We start from the raw sequence: 16,523 nt of genomic DNA on the forward strand, positions 1-16,523 counted from the left end.
TTTAACGCTGCAGATCTGCAAAACTGCTACCTGCAGACAGGCACTGAAGCAATTGGGATTTTTTGTCCCTTTCTACTAAAAAGTGATGTCAGCATTCAGGGTCTTGCTCAGACTGCTAGTCTGAGGTGCCTGCCCTGGGCAAGCCAGCTTCCTTGCTGGTCACCTTCCCTGCTGGCTGGGGTCCCTCAGGCAGCCAGAGCAAGCAGCAGGTTCCCATCACCAGTAATTTAAATACAGCCCCAAAATTCCTATATAGAACCCCACATTCAGAGAAGTCTTAGGGGTTTTAAGATCTCTTGTAAAGAGAACTCAGATAATTTTTCCCACATTCTAAGTGAGAAATCTCCCAGATTGCTGAGAATCTTCAGCTCCTGCAGATTTCACAAGGTGGTGATGTCCAGCTGGGCACCTGCATTAGGCAGCTCAAGGTGGTGCTTGCTCTTGCGGGCATTTGAATTTAGGTGTTTGTTTTCAGATTTAAGCATAAGTTTGTACATTACCTGAAGCTCTTGACCTCCAAAGAAACAGTACTGGCACTAGCAGAGAGGGAAGCAGGAGCGGGAAGAGGCGTACCTGAGGCTTCATCCTGGGGTTCCAGCGGATGTAGTAGCCGACCCACAGCTCGAGGTGGCGCATGCTGGCCACAGGATACAGGACGTGGTTGGAGTAGCTCACGTACAAGGGGTTAGTAAAGTCTTCCAGTTGGCTGTTGATGTAAGACCAAAGTGATACAGTCTTTTTTGGAAGGCTCTGTAAGGGAAGGGGGTGGAGGAGGCTTTATTTGCCGTACAAATCCCAGCTATCTACAAACTGTAGCAGCATAGACATATGTCTGTCATTAATATGGAGCTGGTTGTTTTTTGTAGCTTTAAAAAAACAACCCCAAAACTGTTATTTTGGTGTGGTTCTTGTACTCAGAGCACATGGATGCAGGCAGGCACACACGCCCTGGCACGGAACAACCCCTCTGACCCACCCAGCTGTCAACACAGATCAGGAATCACCACTGCTACAGCGAGGGGACACTGGCATGTGAAGTCCTGGTGCTTTAGTTAAACTTCACTTCTCTGAAGTGCTCCTGGAGGACTTGCTGGAGTATTTAATTGCAAAGGAAAAAAAGAAACCATTTGACTTAGGCCCTGATCTAGTGGAATAATTATGCCTGTGAATATTCCCACTGAAACCAGTGCTGAAGTACTTTCTAGATAAAGTACTTCACTAGGCTGAGGCCTTTAAAAAAAAAACCAAAACTCATGTGCAAACAGCATGCAGATTTTATTTCCTTGAAATGACAATTATTGAATCACTGTGGACTCCAGAGAAAGAGGGACACTGATTTCACTGTAGTAAAATGCTATCACTTTTATTTTCCATCTAGTTTTTATGATTCTTTTTAACTGATTTTCTATCATGTGTAATCACATCAGGTCCACACAGCACTGCTGTCATGTACCTCCATGCTGTTAGGCTGCAGCCTTTGGTGACAGAATGCTTCATCTTTAGGTAGGTGAGACAGAATGCATGCCACTGTTTTCCTTCTAATTCCAGACTGGGTCTGGATGAACACTTCTCTACGCTCCTCCCTGGGCAAACAAACCTTGGCCAGACTGCAGGGCAGAGCTGGCTTGTGGCAGGACAGAGAGACACGTCCTTAATAATAGTAGGAGAGTTGTCCTCTCCTGGGAAGATGCAAGCACAGCAAGAACACACATGAAGACCAGTTACTTGCTGTAACCTCTGTGTGCAGAATGACAGCACACACTAGCTAGTTAAAAGCACCCTAAAGGGACCACCTCAAGGCATGACAAAAAAGTACCAGTTCCCACAGAGAAGGTCACAGTAAACTGAAGTTCAAAGCAAAGCTGCATTTCCACTACCTGGGAGTACCAGGAGCTATTCAATCACTAGTGACTGGAAGTAGACCGTGTGTCCACAAAGGAGATGGTACTGCTCTGAAACATGAAGCCTCCAAGAGACAGCAGTTTATGCAAAGAGGAAAACCCCCAAGTCCCAGCTATTGAGAAGGGGGCTTGGCATTTCCATCCTCACATCTACAACTATCTCTGAGTGAGGAACCAGCTTCTGTAGCAATATCTGGCCAGCTAAAGCAATCAGGAACAGGCTTTTATCTCAGGGAGAAGCTGTCTTACCTCCTTCACTCTCTGCTGCTCACTGCTGCACAGGAAGGTCCCAAACAAACAGCTGTACAGGTGATCCAGGATGGTGATCAGGAAGTACTCGTTGAACTCAAATGCTGTAGGAAACTTTAGACAGAAATAGAAAATTACTTTAGGATTTAAAACAGGAAAACAAACTTTCTCTCATGCTGTGGTCTTGGTAAGGAGTTGGCTTCTTGATTTGTAGAAGAGGATCTGTCCCTGTTCCCTGCCTGGCTGGATATTCAGGGTCATATTTGCTCCTTCCAGGAGCAAGAGTTTCCCTCTTGGAAAGCTGCTTTGCATGTTCAGAGAGGAATTTTGAGCAAAAGCCAGAGGTCTGACGGCTTGGAGCACTGTCTTTATGTACACTCAGTGCTGCTTAAAATTGAAGCTTGCTCTGCTATGCCTGTCCCTCATGACAAGCCATGCAGCTAGACTGTGAACAAAAGGCACATGTGAAATAAATACATTCAAAAAGTGGAAATTTCCCAGGGCCAAATGGAAATGACCTGGGTGCCTAACACAGCACTTCCCAGAGGAACAGCAGGGAGGCACCTGGTGACAGAGGTCAGCAGGAGCAGAAGGTCTATGGGCACAGGCCATGTTTGTTGCTGATTTCTGTGCAGAATCAATCTGACCTGGGACGGACAACTGAAGCTCCTCAGAGGGCCAATAAGAATAAATGCAGTGAACTGCAAAGACATGCAGGGGTGATGGAGAGGAGAGCAGGAGGCCTTCCTCCCTCACAACCACACTCCTCTTCCCAGGCTGCCCCAGTTGTGACATCCTGACCTCATCAGCTGCAGGTCAGGATGCCCAGCTGTACAAGCAATCCAAGGAGACCACAATGAAAGTGACTTTTGATGATGGTAAAGCCTCCTCTTCTCTCTGCATCGATGTGGTACAGTGCCATATGCAGTGGCATCCTTTTCTTCCATATATAGTGCCATCCTTCTCTTCCACTCCTCCTGGTTTAACCCAGGGTGAGCCTAGCTCTTTTTCAATGAATTGCCTGATCATAGCTGACTTTTGTGTCACGGAAGATCAAAAAAAATCTTCCAGGTTCCACGTGCCTGGGGAAAAATCTCACAGACACAGGGGATCTCTCCTGGACTGTACCTTTGCCATGCCAGGTCTGAAGTGAGGCACTCAGCTCTGCACCTCACATTATGAATTGGGAGCAGTACATTTGCCTTCAGAAGAAGTTAAAATGGAACATGTTACAGGATCAGCTTGAGCAGGGGCAACAGGGATCTGTTACACCCACTGTGCTAGGGACTTGCATTAGCAAGTGCTTTCTCTGTGCTAAACAGACTCCCAAAAAGCCTGCTGCCACAATTGAAGCAAGAGTACAAGCCCAGGAAGGAGAACCTGCACAGGTCAGTTTGTAAACCTTTCCAGCGTCCAGACACCAGATAATGTCTGTGCATGGCTCTGGGGACACGGGTGCCACCCAGCAGTGTACCTGTCTCGTCATTTGCCAGACGCAGTCGATGAACTGCAGGAAGACGGGAGAGCGATCCGCGTCCGCGTGGTTCTTGTCCCCGTGGCCGACCCTCTGAAACAGCAAGACAAAGAACACGAGTCACACAGGGCTTCATGGGACCTGCTCTCAGGCACCTAAACCTTTACCAAAAGCTTTAAAAAACTTCAAATGAGTCCTGATACTGCTTTGTCCATATCAGTGGGTAAAGGAGTAAAGGACAGCTACTCTCTTTGTCTTTGAAGTGAAAATTCTTTATGGGGATATTTTCGTGCTAAGTTAAAACAAGAGTTGTTTGAGTAGAGGCTCCAGATGCTATGCTGGCACTGATTTCAGTTAATAGCTAAAGTTCAGAAGGAAGAAAAATGAGGATGCTTTTTGCTTCAGTTGCAGCTGTTGTCCTGGCTACTTCAGTAGTGGAGGGTGCTGGATGCAAACACTACCTACAGGCACGGCATGCGGCGATACCCGTCACGCAACACCTCGCGGCTTCCAAGAGCTGTACAAACACCAGCCCAGCCCATCTCCTGCCACCTCCAGAGAGGCAGCAATGACAGCACTCCCAGAGGCAGCCTCCAGCCCTGACCTTGCTGTGTGGTCAACACATGTGAGGCACGACTCCTCAGAACTAGCACAGTACTCGTTAATGATTATATATTACCTGGGAGCCCAAGTACTGCATGAAGAACAAGAACGTGTAAGTAACAGACATCCCTAAAACTGTTCTCCCCTCATCAAAGGAAATTGCTGTTGGTATCTTCCTTGCCTAGACAGTGAAGAAGCTAAAACACTCATTGCTCAAATACCAGACAACAAGCTTTGCTGCAGCAGAACCTCAGTCTCACATTAGTGCCTCAGTTTCCCCACCTTCCTCAGAGCATTTGACAGCGCAGCCCACCACTGCAAGTGCTGCACACAGACCTTGTTCTAGCCCTTGCAAAATTAACAACCACTAGAGAACAGCTACGAGCAAAACACAATGGGAACAAGACTGAAAGGATACTACTGAAAGGCTCTCTCAATTCCCATTAGTGCAAACCATAACAAACTGCTGTGTCACAAGCCCACAAAGCTGCCTCTCTGCCAACTGCTAGGGCACAACCACAAACTACTCTTGGTCCATGCTCAAGCTGCTGCTCTTTCACCTAAGTAATTAGAAGCCTCTCCAAAAATAAAATGTGCTTGAAGAAAATGTGAGGTCAAGGCTATAAACAAATTCCCAAGCCTCTTCAATACAAAAGCACTTCTTAGATGATGGTGCCCAAGTACCCTGAGAAAATGGACTGAACTGGAAATAAAGACAAAAAATGCCCAGTGGTCGCTGCCTGCAGAAATGCCAGCACTGAACCCAAAGCACACTGCTAGTTTAAGCCTAAGCATGGGAACATGACATTATCAGTCAGACACCTGAGACATTTAAATACCACCTGTTCCCTGTATCTAACCAATACAGTCCAAAGGCGGTTAAGAGGTGAATGAATTTATAGGTAGAAAACAATAACATCAGCATTCACCTCTCTTCAGTAAGTTCAGCCAGGAAACTTCTCACAGGAATTGTTAAACTCTGAAATCCTTCAAGAGGGACAAGAACTTTCTGTCCCTCCATGGGCTGGGGACTCACCAGCTGGAATCTGTGGCCGAAGCTGAGCCACTCCTTCTCCACGAGCACCTCGAAGCCGCGGATGGTGCGGTAGTAGCCGTCCAGCATGAGCAGGGCCAGCGAGGTGAGCTGCGCCGTGCGGTCCCAGCCGTCGCTGCAGTGCACCACCACCGACGTCTTCCCCGACTCCACTTTGTCAGCAATCCGAAGGGCTCCAGCAAGAATGAGCTAGGACAAGGGAAGAAACAAATTACAAAATCTCTTTGGAACAGAAACCAGAAATGAAAAATGGCTACTGACAGCACAGGACAAACCAAGGGCTCCGCTTGCCTCAAGGAGAATGGTAAATCAGTTCCAACAACTTTATAACTAGGACGGCAAAACTGGTGAACACATTTTCTGTTCCAGCAAGATGACGACACATCTAAACTTTAGTGTAGGCACAACTGTAGAAGAACCCTTGCATGAAACTCAGTCCTTGGACAAGTCAATATTTAAATGCAGGAGCGTGTTGTGTCTGATAGGAAAGGCCATCACCTTGCAGCTGCCCCAGGGGCAGATCTCCCCCTGCCTGCATCAGCAGAGCAACAAAGTAAGCTGGACATTTTTAGAAAAGAACATGATTTGAAAACCAGCATCTGGAGAAGCCAAAGCATTTAGCCTCCTTATTCTGACTCTGCTTGGATTCCTGAAAGGCTGAGAGGCCCCAGACTCCCAGCATTTGCTTCTCTGGCCCACACAATAATGCCAGGATGTCAAGGAGCTGAGCCAAGAACTTGGAAACTCTGTGACTCCTGAGTTCTAAGCAGAGCTTTCACAGTTACATGTCATCCAGGAACATCCTTCACTTCCAAAACACCATCTTTCAGTATTTCAGCCCCCTCCCCTGTCCCTCTTTTCATCTCCTTAAGATTCCTCACTCCAAGAACCACAGTTTTAAATGCTTATAAATAGAAAACAAATGATAAGTCTTTACATTTACAAGGAACTGAAAATCCTGGAGCTGACTCTGGATATCTTTCCCAGACTGGTAAGGACTTGTGGTTGCTCAGCCACATGGAGGGGATGCAGACATGCATACCTTGATATGCTCCAGCCAGTGAGTTGACTCTAAATTAGACAGCCAATGAGTCTCCTCGATATTGGGATACACAATTTCTTTCAGTTTTCTCAGCGACTCTCTCATAACATGAATGTTGTGAATGTCCAGGAACACTAATTCTGCATTCTGATAGGCATCCTCACTCTCATAGCCCCCTCCTTTAGCCTGAAGAACAAAATTCACAAACAAATCATTAAGGAAAACCATATTTTGTACTTTATCCCAGTCATTTGTTCTGAGCAAATAGCAGCTGACAAAATACTACAGTGGCTGGGCTATCTAAAGCGGGCAAAAACCATTGGCTTTATCTTACAGCTGGGAGCAAACATGTACAGGCACACACTTTGTGTCTCTCTTCTGCAATACCTAATGAATGCTGTAATTTTTACCAAAGAATGTCACATTACAAGCCTTCTTTTCCTCTGTAATTATAATTTATCCCCATTCAAGCTGTTAACTCATTACATTTGCTAATCTATCATTTAAAAATTTACCATACTATTACAGAGGAGGATAACCCACACACTAATTGCCTTCCCTAAGTGGGAAAGGCAGATTAAAAAAAAAGAAAGAAAAAAAAAAGATCTTTACTGCAACAAAGCAGCTCCACCACTAAAACAAAGCTTAAAGTGATGGCATGGAACACCATTTTAGAAGGGTAGAATGATGGACCCTGGGAACTACTGAAATGTCAGCCTCACCTCTGTGCCTGGCAGGATCATGGAACAGATCCTTCTAGAAGATATGCTAGGGCATGTGGAGGACAGGGAGCTGATTCAGGATAGCCAGCACAGCTTCACCAAGGGCAAATCCTGCCTGAGCAGCTCAGTGGCCTTTATGATGGAGAGACTACAGCAGCAGACAAGGGAAGGGCTATGGGTGTCATCTACCTGGACTTCTGTAAAGCCTCAGCTCCCCACAACATCCCTCTTTCTAGACTGGAGATGATGGACAGACAGTTTGATGGATGAGAAATTGGATAATCACATCCAGAGGGTAGTGGCCAATTGTTCAATGCCCAGGCAGTGACAAGTGGCATCCCTGAGGAGTCTGTACTGGGACAAGTGCTCTTTAATATCCTCATCAGTGACAGAAACAAAAGGATCAAGTGCACTCTCATCAGGTGTGCAGATGACACCAAGCTGAGTGGTACAGGAGCTGACACTCCTGAAGGATGGGGTGCCATCCAGAGGGACCTGGACAAGCTCAGGAAGTGGGTCCACAGGAACCCCATGAAGTTTAACAAGACCAAGTGCAAGGTGCTGCACCTGGGGCACCCCCTTGCATCAGCTCAGGCTGGGGATGAACAGATCAGAGCAGCCCTGCCCAGAAGGACTTGGGGGTGCTGGTGGCTGAGAGGCTGGACATGGCCCAGCCATGGGCACTCCCAGCCCAGGCAGCCAATCCTGTCCTGGGCTGCATCCAAAGCCCTGTGGGCAGCAGGGCCAGGGAGGGGATTCTGCCCCTCTGCTCTGCTGAGACCCCACCTGCAGGGCTGTGTCCAGCTCTGGGGAGCCACCACAGGAAAGACAAGGTCCTGTTGGATCAAATCCACAAAGATGATCAGAGGTCTGGAGCACATCTCCTGTGAAGAAAGGCTGAGAAGGGAAAGTCCTGGAGAGACCTTATAGCAGCCTTCCAGTACTTAAAAGAAGCTTATAAGAAAGATGGGGACAGATGTTTTAGTTGGGCCTGTTGTGATAGGACAAGGGGTAACGGTTTGAAAGTAATAGAGGGTAGCTTCAGACTAGACATAAAGAAGAATTTTTTCAAAATAAGGGTGGTAAAACACTGGAGCAGGTTTTCCAGAACAGTGGTAGATGCCTCATTCCTGGAAACATTCAAGGTCAGATTGGACAGGGTTCTGAGCCCTGTTAGAGGAAGCAGTCTTTCAACCATGTGAATTGAAAAATGGTGATACACAAGGTCTAGGGTGCTAGAGTCTGACCTCAGTACTACTTCAATTTTTTTCCTTTCCAATGTAATTTTCCATTGTAAATTAATATAATGGATCATCAGCAGTCACACTTGATACCTTACAGATACCAGTGAAGGTATAGAAGTCTGTCTAGAGAATCAGATCACTGCATTCAGACTTCTTCTACACTGGTAATTCCTTGTGATCCTTAAGAATAATATGAAATAGTGGTGAGAAATGTGCTCTAAATTATTACATTCCTGGTGTTAGACAGAGGAAAAGGTACCCAACCTTATTGGCTACAGCATTCACACTAGGCCTTGCATCAAATATGAAGATTTTATGGGACTGGGCATTGGAATCCATGATGGCTTGAAGGTACTTTTCATCTTCCTTGCTCCGCTTGCCACTCACTCCCACCATGGGCTGGCTGCAGCGCGTGATCGTTGCTTGGCTTTCTGGGTGAATCCATGACAAGACCTTCAGAAACAAATGGGAAATAAATAAAGGAAAAATGGGATTCATTAAACCAATGGAGTGAATTACCTGTAATGGCTTGCTCTGGGATTCTCTATCAGGGGGGGTCCAGAAGGCTGGATTCTGTTACATCACAACTGAATGAAAGAAAGAACCCTTCTGTCTTTACTCATTCTGGTGGCATTCCCAAAGTTTGAACAAACAAAAGGTGATCAAATTATTTGAGTCTGACTTTTAAATATGATGCAGACTGTTTTTTCTGGCTGTTGTGTGAGTCAGTATGTGGGCTATTGTCTTTATGTTACACCATGTAAAAGTTAAGCACTTTAGGAACAGACTGAATTTCCTATAGACTTGAGGAGTAAACCAGTACCTTCTCAGTTACCTCTGAAATAATCATCATAACAATCTATTTTGTCTTAATTTCATTAAATAAATGCTCTCATCAAGACTATCACTACGTATTTCTCTGCCCTGAAAGTCAGAATAGGCCAGACAATTGTAAACAGCCAAACGGCTGCCTTGTGTTTCCCAGGAACTGAACTGAGATTTGGTCTGAGTTGTGCTAAATTATCTTATCTTCTAGTTTTGGTTTAGTCTACATCTCTTTCTCAACAGTAGTTTCAGCAGATACTGTTGTTTTCTATGTCCTCAAACACATTGTTGTCACTTTTATTATCTTCTGACCATTTATTTGCTCCTTGGAATTGACTCAGCCTGATCTTGGTATTACTTATTGCCCAAAGCTATGTGTAACAAAACCACATCAAAGTGGCTTCTTCTGTCCCACTCACTGGTATGCGTCCTCTGGACCTGAAGGATGCCACTCTTTTTAACTCCTCGTCGGGAATGTTTACAGGCACAGCTAGAATGGCAGGGTACGTATCGCACAGCTCGTAGCGCTCGTTAATCTTGGTCAGCCTCCAGCTCTCATTGGGAATTCCCTAAAGAGGAAAATGCAGCTTAGCAAACGAGTTGCTTTGAGAACTCAGCACAGACAAATCCCCAGACCTGAAATTCAAGGCAACTTTTGTTAATGAAGGTCATTCAGGGCTGGCACCTGAGAATGTATTATCTTGGTAACTTGCATTTCATGTCTCTCCCCAGAGAGGTGGATGTTTTGCTCAAGTCACTGAAGAGCAGGGAAACTGGGCTTCAGGCAGGGTCACCTATGGCAAAGGAATTATGGAGGCTACAAATGTAGCAACACAGATGGTCACTCTGAGCCCAACTTTAAGATACCTCCTGGTCTCATTATGGGCTTACAGGAGGGGCAGGAGCAGGACAGAATGGGTGACCAACTCAGTCCCCTCATGACACTTAGTTCAAATGTGTTGAGTGAAAATTGGGGATACAAAGTGGAGTTACCAGACAGGATGGAGGGAAGGGGGAGAAGGGAGAACAGGCAGTAAAACACCCCAAAAAATGAGCCTGATTTGGGCTTAGCTCAGTGTATGTGGCACAACCGTGGAAACCTCTAAAAACACCAAAAGCTTAACAATTGTGTGTCTCTGTCTGCATGACTGTATGTGATGTGCAACTCCCATGTTTCCATCACACTAAGCTCTCTGGTTGAACTGAGGACTTGGGCTGGGAGAGCAAGGAATCTCCACACATGGGGAAGCCACTCAACAGCTTCCCAGACAACAATCTCCAAGTAACACCTAAGGCACAATGGGGATGAACCTGACAACCTGCAGACATGGTGTGGCTGAAGCTGGGAGAGAACAGACCAACAGAAAGTGGCTGGTGCAGCTGCTTGCAAGGAGAGATTTAAACAGACCCCTACTGCAGCAGGGGTGAGCAGTGACACAAAGCATCTCTGTGGGGCAGACACATCTGCTGCAGCCAACATGGCCAGGCTCTGAAGCACCGAGTGTGTTTTAGGGGAACACCAACTCCTTACACAATACATGCCTCTGTTCTAATAAACACTACTCCATTTTAAAGCAGGGTGGTGGGACACTGATCACCACTGTCACAGCTCCCACAGGAAACCAACAGCACATCTAACACGGGTCAGACGAGCTGTGTTAATTACAGCTGACCCACACAGACTGTGGCCGGTCTCCCATCCCAGTGGTGAGTCACGCTGCCAAAAGAGGTCATGGTTAGAAATCAGAGGGGAGGCCAGACCTTCACACACTGCTTTGAGAACCACTGCTGTCCTTTGGCCCTCCCTGGGAAGGCAATGTTACTACAAGGATCTCCCCAAAAGCCTGAAGGAAAGCTATTTTTGGCCCAGTCTGAAGCCGGAGAATTGGCAGAACCAGACGTCAAGCAGTGTGTATGCACAGTTCAAGCTTACTGATGGGTAAAACATGCTCAGAGGTCTACCTGCTGTACACAGCAAGGATGGAGTCTGCTGGGCCTACCAGCTCTGCTGCCAGCCAGGGAATAGCTAGACTATTGCCAGTCACCAATCTGTTTACTACCTGCCAGTGGACTAATGGCTAATTAGTTCTCAGTCCTGTCCTAAGAAGCACATGATCCATAAGAAATTCCTGAAAATTTCACCTCCCCCAAATCTGAATGAAAATTACACTGTCAGCACAGTCTTGGCAAGAAAAATGGGAACTAACAGGCAGCTACACAAAAGAAAGGCTCCTTTTCATTTTACCCAGCAGCTCTACCAATGCTTATGGAGAAGACCATGGAGCGGGCACTGGAAAGCAGCCCCTTCACAGTGCTGGGTATTGTGGCTTCAGAACACACTGCTTGGGCCAGAACTGAGCTCTAAAGCTCTCCAAAGCTCTAGGTCTTTCAGCTGCCACACTGACAAATTTGAAAGAAATCTTTCCTCTGCAATAGCCCAGACCTAAAAAGTCCATGACGAGTCCCCAAAGAAAGAAAAGACGCTGTGTGTCAGCATTCAAATTTCTTCTGTCTCGTGGGGAATGTCTGCTTTTCCCTGGCCCAGGAGCCCTGAATCACAGCACCACCCAGAACGCTTTGGATTCGGATCATGACTTTCTCTAAGGACTGGAAGCTAACAGAAATAAGCCAAGTGGGCTAAAAGAGAAGCTGAATTTGCATCTTCCTTGGATGTTTGCCATAATGCAGTGTAGCTTCTGCATTTATTCGTGCTCCTTCAGATTTGCCCTTTCTCCAGCTGGAATCAATAGAAAAAGCTAAACGTGATATAAAGCACACTGGTATTTCCTCATCTGAGATGCATTTCACTGCTTCCCGGTAAGTTGTAAGCACCCAAAGCCCACTATGAAACAAAACTGTTACAGATGTAGCTCAATTGGCCTCTGCAGGGTAAGGAGTGGCTCGGGGTGCTACCTGCCTGTGCACCTGCAGGAGGAACTCAGGCAAGACTCCCTAGAAGCAGGCTGTGATCATCCTGAAGCTGCCAGGGCACATGGCATGTCCACATTAGTGATCAGATACTTCTAGGTCTGTCTTCTTCAGGTAAATTAATGCTGCTAGCAGCCCCCAATTCTAGGAGAATTCATATGTCTGGCGGCTGCCAGAGAGCAAACTAAGGAAGGCAGCAAAGCCACATGTATAGTCATAAATTAAATATACCCATGACCATTCTCACTGAGCCCAGGTGAACCAGCACACCTCACATCTGCACTAATAAACTCATTTATCCTCCAAACAGGATGTTTTGTCCAAAATGCCCCTAGTGATCTTTAACTTGCACCACAGGACCTTTGTGCATGGCTGAAGATGCTCTAACACACTCACTCAAAAGATGGATGGTAACAGCCTGGTCTGTAGCTATGTCTGAAACTTGCCCCTGTGCTTGGGAACACTCCTTACAACTCTATCATCTAACCATAGGGACACAGCCTTTGTGCCCTCCCCACACACAAACTACACTTGGTTTCCCTCTAGGTAAGACCTTCATGACTTACTGTAATGACTTGGGTTTGGTTATCACTTGATTTACACTTGATGTTGCAGAAGATTTGTTTGCAGGGAAAAACTGTTAAAGCCACACCAGCACAGCACCAACATCACCACCTTGCAAAGCACATGGTTAAGGTTAAGCACAAGAGGATCCTTCACTGACAGGAAAATAATTTCCTTGCTGTAGTTACACGCAGTCACACCTCTCTACGGAGAGAGAGTCCATCTCTCTGTGGATCTCAGAGATCCACTCTGAGCTTACACATGTAAGTGCACCTTGATCTGCAGCAGGCAGCACAGGATGCAGCTGCAGAGCCAAGCTGGTCCCTCTGCCATTTACTGAGCCCAGGCTGTGCCCACTCAGCCCCAGAGAGCTGGGATCTGTTCTGCAGCAGAGACATACACAGCATAAGCAGGACCTCAGTTAAACCACGGGACATTTGACATTAAATCCTCACTTTGTTCCCCTAAGTTACACCCAACAATCCTCTGAAGGATGATGTTACCAAGCTCTACCTTTCTCACTCTGCTTGTATACTAATGCTGGGCACTTCTTTAATCCTGAAAACAGGTCAGTTCTTCTGAGTTATTAGTTTCTACATGTTTTCTCCAAAAGCAGCAACCACAGCCATACTCTGTGGCTCCCCAGTAGATATGACCAGAGCAAAGGATATTAGACAAGAATGACTTTTGTAGGGAAACATCACACAACTTCATAACCTCTCGTAATATTTTCCAAATGCTCCCCACCTTATTAAGGAAAATAAAGCTTTAAGTTACTCCAAAGGCATCTTAAGGACTTTTGGTTTCAAGTGAGTCTTATTCACTTTGCAATTCTGTTTTATATTCTGCCAGCCCATGTGTAATAAAAATCAGGGAGCAATTTCAGTTTTAAATTTCATTTGCCACATGTGATTCCATTTACCAACTAAATCTCAAACCTCTCTGAGTTCCTTTTGTTCTCTACAGGTTGTTTATTACTCCCCATAGTTTTACACAATCACAGATTTTTAATAAGTTACATATTTCCATCCTTCCCAAGAATGCTAACGGGGAAGTTAGGGGTTTACTGACTATCTTTCCTAATTGCTACAATTGCTATCATCTCAACATATTTCTATTAATTTTAATAAAAATTGTAATAAATAAGCAATAGCACCCTCAAACTTGACATGTCTACCAGTGTAGACATAGAAATTACCATGGATCCTGGTCTAAAAGTCTTTTCTGGATTCCTGGTAGTTGGAGCTTACTTTTGCTCCACTCCCCTCCCCACGTGTTCCTGCTCCCATAGGGAAAAGACTGACCTGGCCTAAGATACAGCAAGTTAAAGCCTGGCCATCCTGCTGGGCTGCTGATGCCCTAGGCCAGCCCTTCTCTAACAGTTTCTAAACCAATTCCAGAAGGTCCTGCTGACAGTGCATATGTCCTGCTTTTCTATTTCTGATCACAATTCATAGAGTCAGAGACAGGTAATCCCATTATCTGATTTGATGATGCCAGTTTTGTTTCACTGTTAACGAATCCCTGCTGCCATTTCAAGACATAATCCTGATTTACTGTAGTATTTGTTATTGCTTTAGCAGAACCTGGTTGGATTAAGAAAAAAGGCTACGACACTCACACAGATAAACTGAACATCCATAGTTACAAACACTGGAATTAAATAAACAGACTGAAATACCTAAAAGTTTTGGAGTGGACATAAAGCATCGTGCTGCAGGACCTAAATCAATCCGACAAAAGGGATGAAATTCTCCTCCTGGCCAGATCACAACATAAACATCTACTGCAGTATGGCTTGCTTCTTCTTCAGCAGCTGGTGTTGGTCACTTTTGGAGATAAGGAACTGGAGCAGATGGATTGTGTGATCTGGAATGGTAGTGATTGTGGTGCATCATAGGTAAAACTCAGAAAGGCTGTGGCTGCAAAAACTCCTGTTTTGGATTTGCTTTTGCAGTTAACACTGTAAGGAAATGACCACGGGCTTTGGCACATGGACACTGGTTTCTTGACACAGAAGCACTCAGGGAAGTTTGTCCTTCCCACTCACAAAAAAATAAACAACAAAAAAGCAGGCCACAGCACAAGTACACACTGCAGCAACGCCTCAGCTGTGTCACATCTTACACCCATTTTCTTTCCAGAAAGGCCACGAAGAGCTGCAAATCACAGGTATGCAAACACATGTATTCTTTCACCATGTCACCAAATTCCTGACAAATTTAAGGTGCACCAAATCACAATATGGTGATCTGTTGCACCTTAAAAAAAAACTAATATGGACAGAAAAAAACCTAATATGGACAGAAAAGCTTCTATCATAAAAACTGACATGCCAGGAATTAGAAAGTGGAATAATCTACATTGAAATGATCTAATTTCCTCTTTCCAGGTGTTGTAAAAATGTCTTTTGTACTTCACCTGTTTTGACTGATGCTTGGCCGAGTGACTGCTGTGCTTTCCAGGGGAGATTATTTTGATAGCACAGGTATTCTTTCAGTTATTACTCCAAAATTTTCAGCCCTACAAAGAAGTGTCTTGTTCAAATAGCTTGGGCTGCAAATCCTTCTCTACAAGCAGATCTTCCCATAAAATAACTACCAAGAAGGAGGTAAAGTCTAAACAAAGCAATAATTGCTGCATTATCTGATCTTATACTCAAGTTGACCTTAGTCAAAAAGTGATTACAAACGACTGGAGTTTGTCTTGACCAGGATTTTGCACTGAAGGCAGCATTCAGTAGGATACAGTAAGATACATTTTGCTTCCCATTAGCAGTCTAGAAGCCAGCAATCTATCTTAGGCAGCTATTTTAGGAGAGAACAAATCACCCCCAACAGTGAAGCACTCTCTCCCATCTGTTAATGACAGGCCTCCATAACCAATTTAGAAGGCATGCCCAGCTTTTAGAAGGCTAGAACTAGAAAAATGAATCCTTAGATTTTGGATTCCAGGAATCAGATGAATAACTAGGCTGGGACAGAGGTCTGGTTTTGTTTGATTTGATTTTTAAGAAATGGTTTAACATTTCTTAATTTTACAATAGAAAATTGGTTTTATCCTGAGGGATCTGGCAGAGACAGAAGCTTATTGTATCCAGGGCAAACGTGCCACCAAATCATGCTCCTTTTTCTACTTGAAAATTTTATGACAGGAGTGATTTCATTATAAAAATCCAAATTCTCCTATCTTTTACTCCCAGAGGACTACTCAAGTTTTCACCACAGTATTCCTAATCCACAGCCTGTCACTACATAATCTTTAATAGCTTTGATCTGTCTACTCTGGACACACTAAACTGTAAATAACAGTACTCTCTAGGTTGATCCCTATGCTGAGAAGCCATGCCTAAGATAGTGAAGGCATTCCACACCTAATTTTTTTCCTCCCAAGTTGCCATTTCAGACAGGAAAAGAATTAAAACCAATACAAGCAAGCACTGAGGTGTGAAACTCAACAATGGGATGCGTGTACCTGGAACATGCACCCTCCATTCCCCACTGCCAGCAGTACCTGATCACCAAGCCAGAGCATTAGTGCTTTCTAGCAGAGCCTGAAGTCAGCTCTCTGCCACCTGAGCTGATGTCCAGCAGTGGATGCCTCTATCTCTAAAGCTGTACTGTTCTCAACAAGCACTGCAGTGTGAAAAATAACATCCCAACCAAGCCTGCACAGCATTTTTCAGTAGAATCAGTCTCTGCTCCATGTAACCTGTCATTTTATCACTGCACAGACCCTTGTTTCTGAAGAGTAGAGGATGAGGAAGGATGTGGCACAATACCCACCTGTCTTCTGTACTCCCAAGTTGGGTCATACACTTTCCATCCATTTTCTGGGAAAACCTCTTTGTACTCAAAGGCAAAAAGTGGCTGAAAGAAAGAAAATTTACCTTTAAGAGCCCACTCAGAGCCCATTTA

At 45.1% G+C, this 16,523-nt stretch overlaps 1 protein-coding gene across 2 annotated transcripts in view; it reads right to left on the reverse strand.

Moving 5' to 3' along the window:
* The window catches only part of MTMR2 (myotubularin related protein 2), a 59,943-nt gene that overhangs the window by 2,374 nt on the left and 41,046 nt on the right, over window positions 1-16,523 (reverse strand). For both annotated transcript variants that reach the window (XM_074535146.1, XM_005492073.4), the window contains 8 exons: window positions 16,392-16,475; window positions 9,534-9,683; window positions 8,554-8,742; window positions 6,324-6,509; window positions 5,264-5,470; window positions 3,625-3,717; window positions 2,151-2,264; window positions 574-750 (listed from right to left, as the gene is read on the reverse strand). In XM_074535146.1, coding sequence (XP_074391247.1) covers window positions 574-750; window positions 2,151-2,264; window positions 3,625-3,717; window positions 5,264-5,470; window positions 6,324-6,509; window positions 8,554-8,742; window positions 9,534-9,683; window positions 16,392-16,475 — 1,200 coding nt within the window. The remainder of the gene's footprint in view (window positions 1-573; window positions 751-2,150; window positions 2,265-3,624; window positions 3,718-5,263; window positions 5,471-6,323; window positions 6,510-8,553; window positions 8,743-9,533; window positions 9,684-16,391; window positions 16,476-16,523) is intronic.

The sequence above is a fragment of the Zonotrichia albicollis genome, chromosome 2 (genome assembly GCF_047830755.1).
Source record: "Zonotrichia albicollis isolate bZonAlb1 chromosome 2, bZonAlb1.hap1, whole genome shotgun sequence".
Taxonomy (NCBI): domain Eukaryota; kingdom Metazoa; phylum Chordata; class Aves; order Passeriformes; family Passerellidae; genus Zonotrichia; species Zonotrichia albicollis.